The 19,240-nt window shown below is 36.3% G+C and overlaps 1 protein-coding gene across 1 annotated transcript in view; it reads left to right on the forward strand.

Annotated features, from left to right (window-relative positions):
• Positions 1-19,240, forward strand: part of RYR2 (ryanodine receptor 2) — a 727,841-nt gene that overhangs the window by 293,971 nt on the left and 414,630 nt on the right. The window contains exons 5-8 of the mRNA XM_060096737.1: positions 2,899-2,913; positions 10,157-10,231; positions 13,307-13,385; positions 16,252-16,364. Of these exons, the coding sequence (XP_059952720.1) occupies positions 2,899-2,913; positions 10,157-10,231; positions 13,307-13,385; positions 16,252-16,364 (282 nt within the window). The remainder of the gene's footprint in view (positions 1-2,898; positions 2,914-10,156; positions 10,232-13,306; positions 13,386-16,251; positions 16,365-19,240) is intronic.

The following is a 19,240-nucleotide window of genomic DNA, read 5'->3' on the forward strand; positions in this document are numbered from 1 at the left end:
GACATTTCAGCAAAGCTTCTTTTAAAACTTCTAAGAAAGGCCCATTTATAGAGGAATTAATTTTTATAATCAGTTTTCATTTCACAAACCTGAAATAGCAGTGAAAAAAAATCCAGGTTTGAACTGAAAGGCAAAATTATGGTAGAGGAAGTTTGTACATCACCTCAATTTCTGTTTCTTTCTTTGTACCAGTAACAGATGGAATATAATTATGCAGTCTCTTGATGTCTGATGTTTGATTACAATTTTCAGACTAAAGTATTGCTATTTGATTTGTTTTTCTACTCGTAATTATTTGCATATGCTAAGAAAATCCCTTAGGGCTTTCAGATCTACTAGATCAAGTGACATATGCTTATAGACCAAAGACTTCTGCTTCTTTTTATCGTCCATTAGACTCCCAGGGCCATCTTTGAGTTAGAACATAAGGATTGCTGTTTCTCTTCCTGGTTTTCATGTTAGTCTAGCATAATGGGGGGGTGCTTATGTCCCCAACTCTTGCTCACATTTGAAGCTTCATCTGAGTTGTCCATTCTGAAGTAATTAAACTAAACCTTGGACAATGAATTACTGCCACTCTTAGTTTTGCCCTAAAGAACTAAAATATCCCACTTTGTGTTTCTGTGTCAGTTGATTATCATCCCCAAATTTCTTCTAAGACAGAAAGTACCATGCCTGGACTCTGTCTTTATAATTATCCATCTCTGTATCTTGTCTAATGAAATTTTAGCTCTTAAATAATTGATTTCCGGGCTTCCCTGGTGGCGCAGTGGTTGAGAGTCCGCCTGCCGATTCAGGGGACGTGGGTTCGTGCCCCGGTCCAGGAGGATTCCACATGCCGCGGAGCGGCTGGGCCCATGAGCCATGGCCGCTGAGCCTGTGCATCCGGAGCCTGTGCTCTGCAACTGGAGAGGCCGCAACAGTGAGAGGCCCGCGTACCGCAAAAATAAATAAATAAATAAGTAAATAAGTAAATAGTTGATTTCCTTATTAAACTTATTGTAAGCATAAAAATGATACTGCTTTACACCTAAATTGAGGCTGTTTCAATATTTATCTTCATGCATGAGTTTCTTTGCTCTTTCTATCACATCATCAACTTGTAAAGGATTTTAATTTTCATTCTTTTTCTGTTGCTCTTTATCATACTTAAGCAGTGTCTACATTGAGATTAAAATAACATATTTTTCCTTTATATATTAATATATTTTGACTTCTTCTTTGCCCTTGAATGATCCCTTTTGAATATCTTCTAATGTAATAAGCCAGATAGATGGACCAATAGATGATTTGTACAAAAAGTTAATCTCAATAATGCCACAAATAATGTTTCATGTTCCTGATTGTCTTGAAAATAATGCGTGTCTGTTACATCTGCTCTTCTTTCTCATTCTATAGATGGCCATCTTAGTTTTTGCTAATTTATAGTGTTCATTTTATTTTATCCTGTATACAGATTAGTCTTCTCTGTGACTTGTTCATCCTGTATTCACACACAACTAAAAATTATGAAAAGCAGACCTCAGTAACTAGATGACTTTTTTTTTCTATTTTCTACAATTCTAAAGTAGTTCAACCTAGGTAACTGACAAAATCAGGCTGAAGACATTTCTGAAAGAAAAATCTCTAAAACCTAAATCAGTTAAAAACCCCAAAATCTCATGAAGAAAGTATCTATTATAAACCATTTTCTGTAGCAAAATTTTGGATTTTTGTTTTTCTTTGAATTAAGGCTTAAATGATTTTCCCAAATTCCTCAGTGATATCTGCATCACTAGTGGTCACAGGTAGGCATGTGATTAGTCAGTATCAACAGGGAGTAAAGTTCCTTGATATCATTTATCTTGATATCATATTAGCTACAAAAATGTACACAGCCTATATTTTCTAAGCTGAGAATGAAACAGTTCTTTACAATTTTTCCTTAACATTATAATATTGAAAATTAAAAAAATCAGTCATAATAGAATTGCCATTTAGTAATATACATATATTACTATGTTTGTATGTTTCAGGGAAACCAGTGTGGTATTTAACATCTATGTTAGAAAGCTTTCCCTTGCTGTTTTCTTTAAGACTAATGTGGATGTGTGTATTTTTTCCTCTGTAGGACGTACATGCACCTGACAGTTAAATTTAGCCTTAAGTTTGGAAACATACTATCATTTTTCCTTCTTTGCTCTTTTTCATCTGTTTACCTCTCCCAGGAGTAAGAAGTCAAAGAAACTTTATGGGTCTAAAGAAAAAGGAAGGAATATATCGATATGTACATATTATGTTTTGTAGAAGAAAAAAAGAGCTGTTACAATGTAAATCATGAGAAGTGGCTGAGTCAAGAGAAAAAGAGAAAAGTTTTGTAGTTTTTCTTGGAAATTCACATATCACAATATGTAGTATCTAAAGAATTGCTTTTTGTCATTTTTGCATGAAATATGGGCAGCTCATCACAGCATATTAATTGATGGTCTACTGTACCTGTTTCTAATCCACTATTTTTACTTAAGTTAGTTGGGTTGCTGTTTATATTATGCATTTTTATGCAACAGATGAGACGAAAAATTTTTTAAAGCATTGTCAGAGTATAATTTTAAGATTATACCTTTTTTTGGGTCCTTAAATATGCTGTAAATTGAATCACGCATTAAAGTTAAGTAGCATGTTTTCACAGAAAAGAAAGAACTAATGTAAAAGCATTCTAAAAAAGAGTTTTGCTTGCTACACCTTTTCTCTAGCATGTAGTTGATATTAAGTTTTGTTGTGACAACACAGTGAATGTTTTTTTGTTTATTGTTCATGTAACTCCATTTAGAACAGTGGAGTCTAAAAATAAGATATTTTAAAATGTCTTTGAAATAATGTATATTTAATATTTTCTCTCTTTTCCTTATGCCCCTACAGAAATTCATGATGAAGGTGAGGCATTGGATCATCTGCTGTATATGTAATACTTTGTATGTTTTGTGTTTGGTTACTCATATTTAATTTTTGAATTCATGGCACTTTTCTTCACATTTTAAAGTTTTCAAAAATTAAATCAAAACTTTTAAACTTTTAAATTTCAGTAAATACTTCCCATGTTTACATTTATTGACATTTGGCATCTTTGGGTCATATTGTGACATACTAAGTCGTACTTAGCCAACGTTAGGAATTTCTCCCATTGAAACAGATTTTTTTTCTGTTGTTCTCCATCTAGAATTTTCACTGTGGGAATTATATTGGCTGTTTTGTGTTTATGCACTGTTGCATGAATACAACAGGAAATTCATACACTGGAAAATTAGAAGAGGCACCAAGAAGCTCCTAGTGAACTACTTACTCCAGGAGATGTGAAAATAATTCGACTTCTTTTTATTCCTCAACCAAATTAGAAAAACAAAAAGTTTTTAAGAGAGACAAACTAAAAGAGAAGAGCAAAATCCATGGTCATGTCATTGAAGGACACATGTAGGGAAAGGAGAGGAAAAGCAGAATGTCATTATTTGAGACAAAAAGTAGAAATGTTTTGTTTCATTTTAATATACCTGCTACATTTCTCATGTAACATTCATGAAATTTAATTTTTATCCTAAAAGCTGAGGAAAATTGTGTAGAGAAATTGATTGTGTTCAGGTAATGAAGGCTTAATATATTTAAACATTTCAAAAGATATAAACTCTGAAAAGTGTGAAATCAAAATTCTGGATGTAGATTTAAAAGGTTGCTTAGAAGAAAAGGAAGCAAAGGATTCATTTTCTGTGGAGTCACATTCATATTTGACAGAACTCTGAAGCAGGAGTGTTGTACTGACACATGGACCTATTCGTTAACATGAAGAATTTGACAGTTTGGATAGGGTGACAGAGCAGAACACTTACTTGAAGTCCCTATCAACAAGGACCCAAAACATTTTCCAAAATTTCAAATAATTCCAGCCATTATTTTTCAGTGGAAACTATTGTTATTACCTTGGGAAGCGAGGACATGAACTGCTCAATGAGGCAGATCACGAAACAAGGGATTTGGTTGGGAAAATGTTATCAACCGCTGAAAACATGAATATGTTCTCTCTTTGCAAATATTAATAAATAATGAAGGGGACTTCCCTGGCGGTCCAGTGGTTAAGACTCTGCAGGGGGCACAGGTTTGATCCCTGGTAGGGGAACTAAGATACTGCATGCCGTGCGGCGAGGCTAAATAAATAAATAATGAAATTGGGTTTGATTTTTTAAAAATTAGCAGCTTTGCTTGTTAAATCTGCATTTACTGCACTCATTTTTATCATCTCACTCCTATTCAAATCCTTTGTCTATGCCATTTCTATGGTTCCTTGGAGAACAGTAAATGGCTTAGTTCCTGAAGCATGTACCTCAAGCTCTTTCATGAGAGCAGATTCATATAAAAATCAGTGCAAATAGAAAAATGATGTCCATTTGGTTTAAACCAGGTGGTGTACCTGAAGTAATTTAATTAAGCTCCAACTTCTTTTAACCGCAAGGCCAGAAACCCAATGACTTATTTTCATACCTGCATTGGATCATCTGGAAAGGTTAGAATTTGACTAAGCAAGGGCCTGTGCATCAAACTATAGTAATTTAAACCAATTACAAGGAAAAGGATGCTAAATTTTATGCAGCTTTTTCACTTTTCAGTCAGGACTTGCTTTGGTTTTCAGACCTGGACACACATCGTTAGAACCTCCTAGAACCAACCAGATGCTTCCTTGTCGCAGGTGCTCATTTCTGCTGGTGGCACTGAGCAGTGATCAGTTAGTCCTGTCCTAGGCCTGGTCTGTTCCCTCTGGAGACCTTTGGTTAAGACACCCTCCCTCATAAGTTAGCTGTCTAATGCCAAGTGGCTGTCTCGACAGTGGTCAGCTGGTTTGTCAAACATATTTATTTTGCACTGAAGCCAGATTTCTCATTAATTATTATAATCATCCTTTGAACCTGTTATATGATTCACTACTGAAGATGGCAGGGCTGTTTGCATGGCTCCTGCTGCCGGGGACCCCAGGTGGACCAGATGCCAGGCCCAGCAATTCTGTGCTCCTCCCCTGTCTAGTGCTGTTCACATTTGCGTTGGAAAGTCATGTTCAGATGATGTGAAGGCTTACGCACAGAGATATTTTTTTTGTTTTTCTCCCTGAAACAACTCATTACCCAAGTATCACTCTTCGTATTTGAAGGTAAACTTAAAAGCTTCCCTGCTTAAATATCTGAGCACTATGAAAGAAGTTCTCTAAGGCAAATTCCTTTTTGTTGTTGTCTATCGTTTTAAATGTTGGTTGTGTAGCTTAGTATTACCTAAGCAGTAAACTCTTTTTAAGATTTCATTGTTTTTCTTCTGAAATGGTGTGTTATGATGATCAAGGGATATAGAAAAGTTCTCCTGTAGAGTCTGATTTATTTTTTATTTTATTTTATTTATTTTATTTAGTTATTTTTTTGCGGTACGTGGGCCTCTCACTGTTGTGGCCTGTCCCGTTGTGGAGAGCAGGCTCAGCGGCCATGGCTCACGGGCCCAGCTGCTCCGCAGCATGTGGGATCCTCCCGGACCGGGGCATGAACCCGCGTCCCCTGCAACTGCAGGCAGACTCTCAACCACTGCGCCACCAGGGAAGCCCTGATTTATTTTTTAAAAAAAAAAAAAACCTCTCGAATAATAAGGGCCTGGAATTATGAGAAATGTCCTACATTGATTAGCATAGCATTTTTGTACAGAAAAAATGATTAGTAAAACAGAAAACCTTATAATATTTAGATGTTATACAGTTAATAAATTAAATGGTTTTAAATAGCAATGACACTGAAGACGCATTAAGCAAATATGTGGTACAAACATATTTTATTAAATACAGAGGAGGAAAAAAACCCCAAACAGCAGAAACACATAGCCATTAATGTTTATGCATGTTTAAACCTCTTGACTTGATCTTAGTCATTACTATTCTGGTTTTATGTACTATGCTTTTCTGCTGTTGTATTTTAAGCTTGTAACAGTGGTACCTCAAAGGTAGCTACAGTGATCCAATTTTCCCCTCCCCACAGAGGAGGATAACAGATTAATAAATGATACCTTATGACTGCATATTATTCTAAATAAATATAAATGTAGAATTATTTCCATCAGAGCTTCTGCTTACGATATGGGTACTCTGATTGCACATTTTGGGCCAAGGTCCTGGAAAGCTCAAGGCATAGGAATACCTAATAATACCAAATTGGTATTAAAATAATCTGTGGAAAAATTGAAGTGTGGTTTGTTTAGAATACGTACAGCTTTGTTGCTTAGCTTTTGTTTGAACGTACTCTGAACTTTTTTTATCCACTTACAGTTCACCAGTTCATCTTTTTTACACTATCGTTTAATATTAGCCCTGTCAGTCATCTCAGGGGTCCTGGGATTAAACCTACGCACAGAACTGAAAAAACTTTTTAAACTGATATTTTCAGAAAGTCCAATTTTACCCTTTATTAAATGATTCTTGGCTCTCTGACACCAGAAATATTTAGAGGGAGGAGTTTGGAAATGGTAGTTGTTACTTTGGGTTGGTGGTGTTTTTCCCTGAAAGAACAACAGCCCCTTAGCGTAAACCCCCTTCGCCTATGGGAGACTACAGTAGTCTAGCAGAAGCCAACTTCAGGATCTGCAGAGGGGCCATAGGGGGCTGTTCACAGCTCACCAACCATACCACAAGCCCAGCCAATCACAGGGGAGAGCTGGGGTGTGAGGGACAGACCGTTGCATTTTCAGAAACAGGTAGGGCCCAAGTCACACTTGGAAATGTATGTCAAGGACATGTAAGTTCCAGGTAATACTTTTACTAAAAAGACCTGATGATCTGACATGTAGTTGGAGGTGGTAAGAAATGCAGAGAGAATTAGTTCTTAAACTTCTGTTTTCTTTGCTGTTAGTGTGCAAGTCTTTGGAAGGGAAACACATGGGATTCAGTTTATAATTGTTTTTTTTTTTTTTTTTTGCGGTATGCGGGCCTCTCACTGTTGTGGCCTCTCCCGTTGCGGAGCACAGGCTCCGGATGCGCAGGCTCAGCGGCCATGGCTCACGGGCCCAGCCGCTCCGCGGCATATGGGATCCTCCCGGACCGGGGCACGAACCCGTATCCCCTGCATCGGCAGGCGGACTCTCAACCACTGCGCCACCAGGGAGGCCCTATAATTGTTGAATGAATGAATAATTAGAGAAAACTCTCATTTTGAAGGCAGAGGAAAACAAGCTGTGAGCTTATTATGCATCATACCCTTGACATCAGATAGTTTACCTCTCAGATATAGTATTTGAAGATACCCAATAAATATCTTTTGAATGAATAGAAAAAAGTATTTCTTTTGTATAATGTTTACTGGAGAATCAGTAGGACTAAAGTATAGGTGACATGAATGTGAACACAAGGTTTGTTACAGAAAATTTAACTTTCTACTTTTTCTCTTAACTGGTGCAATGGAAAGCACCACTTACTTTGCCTGTGTTTTAGAGTCCAAGGAACAATGAACATGTTAACTTCAGAAAACACCAAGGTATTTTTCCAAAGTGCGATTTTGAGGGGTGGGCTAGCCTTGAGCTTGTTGGTCCATTAGCTTGATTGGTTCTATCTAGTTGGTCCTGGCTGGATTCCCAAAGGTTATGATGGTTATAGCACTGTGAGCTTGTAAGGTTCTGGTTTGGGTGGCTGGAGGAGAAATGGACCCCTTGTTCCAGAGTACTGAATTACTACTGCTTGTGATGTTATTACCCAGCAGTGATGAACTTTTTCTCATTGAAATTGCCCTGGGGGATGACCCAGTCCACCTTAAGGCAGCGTGCTGTAGAGTCTTGAAGGAATAACCCTGGAGGTGGCTAAGCCAGTGTAACCGGTACTTTAACAGGTGTAACCATCCTCTTAAAATACCGGTAGTTCCCTACATCAGAGGAAGTCCATAAATATTTGTTCACTTAAAGCAAGGACCAGGCCAAATTTAACAAGAAAATTGATATGATTGATTGACCAAATCAGAAAGCACAAATAAAGAACCAGGGTACATCTTTGGATGCATCCCACAAACACAATTCTTTTGATAAATGTTTGTTGAATAAGTTATCCAACCTGCCCAAGAGTGGAAATTATACATTTTATTTGTCCTGAATCAGAGCCAATCACAATAGTATTATTTAAAATGACAAGTTAGAGGACAAGGACTGCAGACCATGTGACAGAAATTATATTCACTTGTGTTAACAGTGCTCTCTTAAGTAACAAAGTTAATTTAGTGTGGATTATTTGTATACTTTTATAGGAATTGTATTAAAACTAAATTTGTGACATAAATTAGCATTTGAGTAGTGAGGAAATCTGTAGTGTTAAATCCATAATATACAACTGTGTAAAATCTCTATATATAAAATCTTTGAAAGAAAATTCAGATACTAAAATATCTCCTCTTAACCAATTTGAACATTTATGTATATATGTGCATATGAATACATGAAATGCACAGGCAAAGCTTTATAGCAAAAACAGCACTAAATCTAAAGCTTGTTCTTCATTTTAAAACATCTTGTTTTGGTTGGTATGACTGTCTAGTGTCATTAAAGTTCAGCTGGATCTTGTAGCTTTGGAACTTATATCTGGTAGGGAAAGGTAAGCTCCTACCAAACTAGTCCAAATCAGACAAGGTAAATAAGTTGTTCTTGGCCACAACAAATCAAATATATTATAGAAAATAAACGTACTCTCTAAACAGGGCCTCATTCTTAGGAAGAATATAATTTTGCAGAGTAGATTTTTCCCTTTTTTCACTCTGGAGGTGAAAAAGTAACTTTCCTTTTTTGTAAAGCAGTTTTTTTCTCATAATTTTAGTACCTTTTAATACCTATTTTTAAATGGTTTGGAAGTCTTTTAAGCATAACACATAAATAAAGTTATTTTAAGAAATTATGTGGAACAATAGGAAGGGGATATATTTTTAGTAAAAAAGGTATAATAATAATGAATATTAAAATACTTTCTCCTGTACTTCTTAGAGTATGTATAAGTCAATAACATCACAGTCATCCTTAAAGACCTCTTTTTCCTACAGAAAAAAAGGGCAGCCTCCTTGGCATATGTTCTGTACCTCCCATGATGTTACCTTGATCTAATTTTATGGCTCCTGTTTAGTTTATCTGCGACCCAGCACTGTAATCCTGTGGTCCCTTCCTTGTTTCCTATGACACCTGTACTCACCCGGGTCGGGGAACCCATCTAGCTTCTCCGATTTAGCTCAGGTTGTAGCTTCATAGAAGAGGGAGCCCTTAACCTGAGTTTAAAACAGTCGACGAGGTGGAAAAGACTACAGAGAGACGGAGTATTGTGTTCTAAGACAGCAGTAAGAAAGCTCAGGGCAGGGAAAGTGTGTTTGTTTGGAGCACAAGGGATTTGGGGGCGAGGCTAGAAAGGGCTGAGACTAAAGTTCTCTATGTGTGTACTACTCACTGTTGTCTCCAAAACAACAGCACCTTGGTCATCTGGAAAAGTTTTGAAATGAAACATCTCTGTATTTACCCCAGACCTACTGGATCAGAATCTTGGGAGTAGGCCCAGGGTTCTGTGTTTTAACAAGCTCTCCAGGTGATTTGTAAGCATGCTAGAATTTGAGAAGCATTCCTCTATCTCATATAAAGGAATTTGGACTCTTTTTCTATAAACAGTTGGAAGATATGAAAGGTTTTTAAGCCTGAAGATGATTTGATGAATTTTGTGCTTTAAGAAGACTCATTCACTGAAGAAGTATTTATTTAGTCCTTAGTATGTGGCAGGCATTTTGCAAGGAGTCTGGTATACCATGGTGCCCAAAGTACCATAGCCCTTGCTCGACGTGGACCACAGCGTAATGGGAAATACAGACAACAAATACCTAGGAATCAAAATTTACAAATTATGGTATTTACTGAACTCGAGTTCATTCTTTAAGAACTAGATCAACTGCTAGCCCCCCACCCCACACACAGGAGAAGGTTTTCTTGGTAGCTTTGTCCCAGCTTAAGCGTTCTTTCCACAGCACTTTGCTCATCTGTAATAGCTCCTATTTTATTTTTTCCCATTAAACTTTTCCATGAGAACAAGAGAGCATTTTATGGACTTAGTTAAATTTACTCTGTTTTCTTTTTTTCCTTGTCGACCTTTCTCTGCTCTATGCAGACCGCTCAAGGTGGTGGCCACCGAACGCTCCTCTATGGACATGCCATATTGCTGCGCCATTCCTACAGCGGCATGGTGAGTACATGTGTAGACTGCATCTCCCCTGTGGTCATGCTGATCCATTTGTGCATATGTGGTCAGGAAATATTTGGTAATCCCATTTCATTGATGGCTTTAACAAGCTTGGTTGTATGTATTTTTTAATATCTTTATATCCTGCTTAGTTTTCTCATTTATAAGATGACAGTTAGCTTAGAGGACCTTTAAGGTCCTTCAGTTCTACCATTATGTGAGTTCTGTTTTTCATATCTTACTTTTGAAAGACTAGGTTTAGGAGGAGAGAGGTGTCAAGAGTCAAGTAAGAAATAGTTCTCATTTCTGATTTTATTTCAAACAGTTTATTTGTTAGAGAATTAAAGCATCCTTACTGAAAAATAGTGTAAAAAACTGCCTGCGAGTCCCACCTTCAACTCTCCACTAACTTCTTTTCCTTCTTAACTAGTTGTTCTCTTTGTTTTTCCATATCAGCTCCTCTTACACCCAGTTATCCATTTATCCACTGGGCTCCTCTCAGGCACAATTTACTCATTCTCATTTATATATGCGTGTGTGTGTGTGTAAAATATGTTTAAAATAAAATATATAAATATTCCATTCTTTTAAAAGCTTTATTAAGTTATAAAAACACTACATATTCATTCTGTAAGATTTGGAAATTACAGAAGAAAAAAATCTTCATGATCACACCAATGAGAGAAAACTGTTGGGGACTTTTTAAAAATTTTCAATCTTTGCTGTTGTTAAAATTTTTTTTAACATAATTGAGATCTTGTTATATAACCAAATTTATATACAGATTTTTTTACATATTATCACAGTATAAGTATTATCCATATTATTTAAATTTTCCATCAAGTTTATTTTAGTGACTACACAATAGTCCAATACCTGGAAGTATAAAATAATCATGTCTTTTAAGAAGGAGATAATTCCCAAAATGTGTAAACTGTTCCTGAGCAAAAACTTAAGCATAGCCTCAATATCAATACCAAAAAAAAACAAAAAAAATCATCAATCTTCATCATCATGAATATTGATATGAAAAATCTGGTTAATGGATTTGAAAATTAGAGGAAGAGAAGTAAAGTATAGATGTGATTTTAATAATGACTTAATATCATTTATGTTAATGTGCTACATCACATTAGTAGGTCAGATGAGAAAAGCTGTGATCATCTTAACAGGTGCTGAAACAGGTTTTTAATAAAAATACCAATTCCTAATAAAAACTAAGCATTGATGATTATTTTCTCAGTGATAAAGAAAATATTTATGTCACATCAGTGACCTCATACTTAATTGTCAAACACTGAATCCATTCTTGACAAAACTAAAAGAAAAAAACCTCCCAAGAATATGCTAGCTATCTAACATTGTTCTGGAAATCTTGGCTGACTTAGTAAGATATGAAATAAAATAAAGGAGAACACTTTAAGTGGCTGGATAGAAGACAAATGTATAAAAACAACCTTTTTGCATAGAGCACTCACACATTAGAACTTCATGGAAGGAATTCCACTTTCAATAGCAATCAAAACACATAAAATAATAAATATGAGAGTCAGTTTTCAGAAAAATACCCTCGATACATAGTAGATGGGTAAGAGCCTGAACTTGGTTGGTAGATCTGGGTTCAGGCTCACTTTCCTGTATGCTGTACAGCCTTGGATACCTTGCCAAACTTCTTTAAGCCTGTAATTGCATCTGAGAATTTTATCCATTCAGTCAATAAATATTATTTAGCACCTCCTGTGTACTAGATATAGTAGTAAATAAGACCAAGTCTTTACCCTTAACAGAATTTAATTAACATTTAGTGAAATAATTATAGTGTGTGCCTCACAGTTGCTGTGAACGTTGGGAGAGAATGTACGCGAACAGTTGCAGTGCCTGGTACTGTAATATTATCGAGAAATATTGCAGAAGCCTTTAATAGAGATCACTAAGTTTTTACCTGGGAGATCAGTATTATAACATTGTTACTTTTTCTCAAATAAAGGCAGATATTTAATATGCTTAGGTCTAAGGTCTGTAACCCTCAGGCAGGGGCCACCATGGGCTGCCTTTCTTGAGGTCAGACTCATACTCCTGACTAGCTAGGAAAATGTTTGGGGACCCTTGAAGCCTTGTTTCTATAACTTGGGAAGTCAGTAGTTTGCAGTCAAGAGACAGAAGCTCCAGGTCAGTTGGTTTTTACATCCTCAGGGCACCAAATTCCATGTAACGTGCCAGTACATCTGTCCCCAATCCGTGCATCACCTGCCTCCTTACCCTCACAGGCATCCCCTGAGCTGGGTGAACCCTATTCCATCATAGGGGTTTTCTAGGCTTATCATTACTTTTTCCATGATTCTGGGACGTCTGTGCTTGCTCAGTCCCCAGCATTGTCCCTGAGTCCTGTTTGCAGGGCTCCTGTTCTTTCCGGCACTGCACTTGGTTGGTGTAGGTGGCAGTGTATCTTGAGCTCATACCACATTCATCTTTGTGTTCTCATTCTTGCAACACTTAATGAGGATTTTGAGGTTGGGGTGGGGATATAGGAGTTGCCCTGAAAAATTATCCTAAACTTTATGTCCAAGAATATATAGTTAGGAAAACTCAAGAGGGAGAGAAAGAAATCAGGAGATGGTGGTGTTGGGAGAGTTCCATTCCTCCTAGGGAAACACACGTTGGTATACACGTGACAAACCCTCACTGCAGTGAAGCGACAGGCTACACACACACCGTTTGAAATTCAATTCTGGATAAATTTCAGAGAGTTAAAAATTTTAAAATGAAAACAAAACTAGAAGATAAAAGTGAATAGTGTTTAAATTTCTGCTTGGGAGAAAGATTTCCAACTGACAGATCAGGTTGTCCTTTTGCTTATGATCGTGAATATCAGATGAAGTGAGAGATGTACAGATGTATGCCCAATTACTTGTCTTCTTTTACTGACAGGACATATTTCTGCAGTCTTTCTGTGAGGGGGGATGAAAACCACATTTCCTCTACAGCATTGTTCCTCATTTAGGCTGTGTAAGTGCTCAGAATTAGACTTGGAATGGACAATAAACGTTTAGTGACAGCTACTGATTCTGTGTCTTTTAGTATCTGTGCTGCCTGTCCACCTCTCGGTCTTCAACTGATAAACTGGCCTTTGATGTTGGCTTGCAAGAGGACACAACAGGTGAGCACCTTGGTCCATGATGAAGCTGCACTCAGATCGTGGCAGGGATTGGATTGGGAGACGTATTGAGACACGATGGAAAATAAACTGGTTGAATATTCTGGAAGATAAACTGGTTGAATATTCTTAGGGACGGATTCAGGAAAAAAACAAATGACTAACTCGGAAAGGTTTTAATAGAAGGAGGAAATGTACATTGTTTCTACTGGTGGGTCATCCCCACATAATTAGCTTGATGTGCAAACTAGACTTCAAACCTTATTCTTTTGTTGGAGTTGGGTAGGAAAACAGTACTTATGCTCTGCTGATCGTTAACCATATTACTGTGCTCTGATTAGTTTGTAAAGTGTTATTAATTCATATCTTTTCTACCTTTCAGCTTTCATCTTAAAATATTTTTAAGTGTACACATGTAACATTGTCAATGTCAGCATTCAAACAAAAAAGTAGAAAATGAAAGCCTCCTTCATTTCCCTGTCCACAGGTCATCATGCTCCATATCTATGTATTTACATATTTTTGAAACAAAAAACACATATTAACACAGTTATACTTTTGGAGACTCCAGATAGGAAAGTATAGGCTTTATTTGTGTTTTTATTCTCAATGCTTTGAGAACTTTACACTTTATACACCCCTGTACAATTTAATGGCTTTATCTTTTACAATGAGCATGCCTGATTTTGGAATTAAAAATAAATAAAAGACCAACTAGAAAAAAGAATGGAAGGAAATAGAAATTAAAAATAAATAAAAGACCAGCTAGAAAAAAGAATGGAAGGAAATAGACCAACTCATTAAGTTGTTGCTTTTTTGGGTGGGATCAAGCTCACACATGCCCTCCTTTTTAAAATACTTTCCCATACTCTAAAAGTTTCACTAATAACAAATGGATAAAAATAAAGTTCTGTTTACCAACCTAATTAACTTTTTAATGGACCAACACATCACCTTGTACAAGAAATTCCAAGAATCCCAGACACCAAAAAGATAAATATATTCTTCTCATGTTTATTTCATTTTCTATAGGCTCCATTATTCCTCTGTATTTTGGCTAGTATTTTTAGTTTTCTCATTGTAATTAATTTACTTCAGCACATAGTTACATGAAAAAAAAATCTTCAGTTCTCTTTCTCAAAAGAAGTAAAAGACATGCACGATCTATAACTTGTTTCCATACATTGAGATGATTATATAATAGTGAAACCCACCAAACAAGGCAGTCTTTCACCCTACACCCTTATGCTGCTCTCTTTTCCCCATAGGTCTCTACTTCTTCTGAATTACTGAACTACTTACTATATTTATCATTTGTTGTGTGCCTGCCTTGATCAGAATGAAACTCACAAGGCAGATCATTTTTTCTTCCTTATTTGTTGAGGTATCCCCAGCTACTAAAGCAATGATTGACAAATAGTGTGTGCTTTATCAATATTTGAGTGAGTGAATGAAAAATGCCCTATAATTTTAAAAATGTGAGTTGAGTGGATGAAGATAAGGAATTCTGCAACGTGACATTCAAGTAAGAATATGGTTTGTGTAAGAAAAGCAGCTCAGGGCATAGATTATGTATTGCCTGTTAAGTATGCTTAAGAAGTGTTATTTGCTGATTCATTTACTCATTTATGCAAAATGAATTGTTATTGAATGCCTACAAAATGCTAGTAGGAGCTGGGAAAACCCCAGTAAACAAAACATACAAATGCTCTGCTATCATGGAGTTTACATTTTGGCATTGGGCAATTAGTAAAGAAGCAAAAAAATAAGTTATGGAGAAATAATAAAGCTGGGCACAGAGAATGGTAATTATTAGATAACAGATATCACTAAAACTATTCCCATTTTGCGGTAGAACTTAAAGGTTTCAAAAGGAACTGTGAACAAAGTGAAGAATTGTGTGCTTATGTTTATATCCTAGGTGATGAGACTGAAGTTTGAAGTATAGCTATATGGTTCATGAGGCTTATGCTTGACTTGTTCTAGAAGAAATTATTTGATTTTATGTATACCCAGATATTTTTATAATGTATCCCAGAAAATTCTGTAGGATTCTCTACTATTTTACTCCTAGATTAATAGAAACTACCACATTTAAAAATAACAAAATATTGTAAAATAAGGCACAGGATAGTAAAACTTAGGGGACAGTATTTGTACCTATTTTGCATCAGCATCCCTCAAAAAGTAGAGGTTTTTTAAATTGTTACAATGCAACTGTCGTGTCACAAAAACCCAAATCCTTTTGAAAATCAGGTGGCAAAAAGATGTTAATAGGAGAGAGCAATGTGAGCAGTGTAACAACATGTGATTTTGTAAGGAGCGAAGTTGGATCAGCCTGGCTGGTGAAATTGGCCTTGTCTTAGCATAAATAAACATCCTTTTAAAGCAATTCTTAGTGGGGGAAAGAGACACCAAACTTCCCCTAATGTCACAGCTAGTTTCTATGAGAAGAGTCTTTTCATGTCAGTATGTCTTCCTCCCTCCCTCTCTCCCTCTTTCTTTCTTCCCCTTTCTTTCCTTTCTTCCCCTTTCTTTCCTTTCTTTCTAATTTTTATTGGGGTATAGTTGATTCACAATGTTCTGTTAGTTTCTGCTGGACAGCAAAGTGAATCAGTTATACATATGCCCACTATTTTTTTAGATTCTAAGCTAATTTGGCCTAATTCTTTTTGATTTTCCATGGTCTAAGAGATGAATTTGCATTCTATTTCAAATTTCTGACGTTTGTGTGAATAGGACAGTTTCATTTTAAGAAGACTGATTTTGAGGACTTCATTTCCCTCTTGTATTTTGGAGTCACTGGCAAAGAACATCGAGTTTGAAACTGAGGCATTTCTTTGTGTTTCACATTTCAATCATTGTGCAGGTGAAGCTTGTTGGTGGACCATCCATCCTGCCTCCAAGCAGCGCTCAGAAGGAGAAAAAGTACGGGTTGGAGATGACCTCATCTTAGTTAGTGTGTCCTCCGAAAGGTACTTGGTAAGTGTGCAAAGTCGGATCATGTAGTTGGTGATATGGTAAGTGACAGGTCGATAGAATGATCTTTTTAAAGCTGAAATCGCAAATTATCTAGGAAAATTGCTTAGAAACAAGCCTGTATCTCTATTTGATGAATTATACATAACTCCCTAAGTAGAAGAATGATGTGACATGTGTGGAAGTGTGGCTTACCAGGATTATTTAGACAGGCTTCCCTCGTGCCCTTGATATGTATGTTCGTGACATCGATAGTGCCTGTTCTTGGATTATTTTATTAATAGCATGTAAATGCAGTCCAATCAGGAATTTGAAATTCCATGGACTTTATTTTGCGCCCAATGAGAAGGTTATATTAATGAGGCATTGATTACCTATTTTGATATTCATGAAAGCAGATTATTATGTGAGAAACACTTGTCATGCTAAGAAAGGAGAAATAAACAAAATTAAAAAACGGTTTAATTCCCTCACTGACATTGCATTGTTTCAAAGGGAAGGGGCTAGAAATGGGAGATTGAAGAAAGAAGTTTATGCTTAATCATTGAAGGTATTTTTTACTTTTGTGGTGAGGCCAATATCTATTTAACTTCTGTAGTAAATTATATTTTTGCTAAAGAATAGTCATATGCAGAATTTCGCAGAATATTGAAATCAATGGAAGTGTGAAGGGTGTCAGTGAAAATATTCTTTCTATTTTAAGGTTGAGAAAGCAAACAAATATAAAATACGGTATTATAAACTTTACATGAATATCCACATTAAAAAAATCCCAGACATCCTAGTGGATGATGATTGAAACAAAAATCAGAAATAGAGCATCATTGCAGTTAAGCTCATGCTAGTTTATAGAAAGTGTATTCCTACTGCCTTAAATCAACATATTATTTGTGTGTAATTGATTTAGAATTAAGTAGTTGGTACCCTTGGGCTCTGTGTATGTGTGTGTGTGTGTGTACACACACACACACACACACACACACACACTTGTTTATTGGTACGGAGCCTAAGAATGAGCCTGGGCCAATCATGTAACCTCTTCAAACCCTCAGTTTCTTCATCTGCAGTATGGGGATAATAGCCTAGTTCACAGGGATATTAAGAGGATTGAATGCTTAATCAAGACAAGACTCTTAGCTCTATGAATGGCACATGTAAAAATTGCTTATTTACCCAGGAGATTTGTGCCTATTAAGAACTGTAGGGCTTCCCTCGTGGTGCAGTGGTTGAGAGTCTGCCTGCCGATGCAGGGGACACGGGTTCATGCCCCGGTCTGGGAAGATCCCACATGCTGCGGAGCGGCTGGGCCCGTGAGCCATGGCCGCTGGGCCTGCGCGTCCGGAGCCTGTGCTCCGCAACGGGAGAGGCCACAACAGGGAGAGGCCCGCATACCGCAAAAAGAAAAAAAAAAAAAGAACTGTAGATATTTAACCAGAATAGGAGAAAGTTGGGAAGTGAGAAGTGAAGAGACAGTTACAGTTGATTTTAAATAAAAGGCTATCATGTGAAAGCCAGATTCATATTCTGAGAAGATGCTGACATGATTAAAAATAAATAAGAAATACGGCTGAAAACACATCCGTTAAAACTAACTACTAAAAATAAACATGTCCTGTCATTGACTTTGTAACTTTTCATTTGTTAGTGTCTGTTGGCCTTTGATCTAATTTTTCTTCAAGAACAGTGATGGTTAAGCTATGGCTGAACTATCTAATTGTGTGTTTGCTGCTCTAATCAAGCGTACAAATATTGGGATGCTAAATTGATTAAAACTGATTGAAGGATTGATTTTCACTCTGTCCTCTGTGGAGGTGTCCTGTGGACTGTGCTGGGCTCTAGGAACCCAGGCTCCACCTAGGATGCTCCGCCCTTTTCTGCTTTATGTGATGAACCTTGTACATGATGTCTCAGGAATAAAAGGTTTTATCTCCAGAAAAGGTTGTAAGCCACTCATCCAAATAATATCTTTTCTAATCTTGCTGTTTCATATTCTAATATGAAATGATATTCTAATCCTCTTTTCAGGAATATCTAAGAGGAAGAAAAATTCCTTTGACCTATTGGAATGACTTATTTTTTTCTTTAAAGGAGGCTTTATCAAAGCAGCTTAAATATAAGAGAAAGATACAATTTAAAAGAGAGGAAATATGGTCAAATAGGTATTGCTGTGAATCTCTTTCAAACTAAACAAAATAAGGTAAAGCACTCAAAATGTGTGTTAGAAAGATATAAAAATCACCATGGTATGCACAAGAGTTTTCAACCCATGGATTGGATTGCTCTCATTTGAAACATTGATTTTTGAATAATTTTCTCTGTCACCTATAGAAACGGACAGATTTTTAAAAAAAATTTTATTGGAGTATAGTTAATTTATGATGTTGTGTTAGTTTCAGGTGTATAGCATAGTGAATCAGTTATACATATACATATATCCACTCTTTTTTAGATTCTTTTCCCATATAGGTTATTACAGAGTACTGAGTAGAGTTCCCTGTGCTATACAGTAGCAGACAGATTTTTTAAATCCATGAAAACATTACCAAACAACTGTCTAAAAGTAAATTAGGAAAAGCAAAACCCCACAATCTAAAAAGTGATGAAAAATGCTTAAAAGAAAGCTATTCTAGGGCTCATAAAAATTTACTTCTCTCATACCCACCTCTGAATTTCCAATAAATGCTAGGTGTTCTGATTGCATAGTAAGTTACCGAACTCCCTCAAGTTGCTTAAAATTACCGATAGCTAAAAAGACAGTGATTATAAATATTTTCAAGCTCTTTATCGTATCAACCAATTTATTTATTTATTTATTTATTTATTTTTAACATCTTTATTGGAGTATAATTGCTTTACAATGGTGTGTTAGTTTCTGCTTT

This window comes from Mesoplodon densirostris, chromosome 1 (assembly GCF_025265405.1).
Source record: "Mesoplodon densirostris isolate mMesDen1 chromosome 1, mMesDen1 primary haplotype, whole genome shotgun sequence".
Lineage (NCBI taxonomy): Eukaryota > Metazoa > Chordata > Mammalia > Artiodactyla > Ziphiidae > Mesoplodon > Mesoplodon densirostris.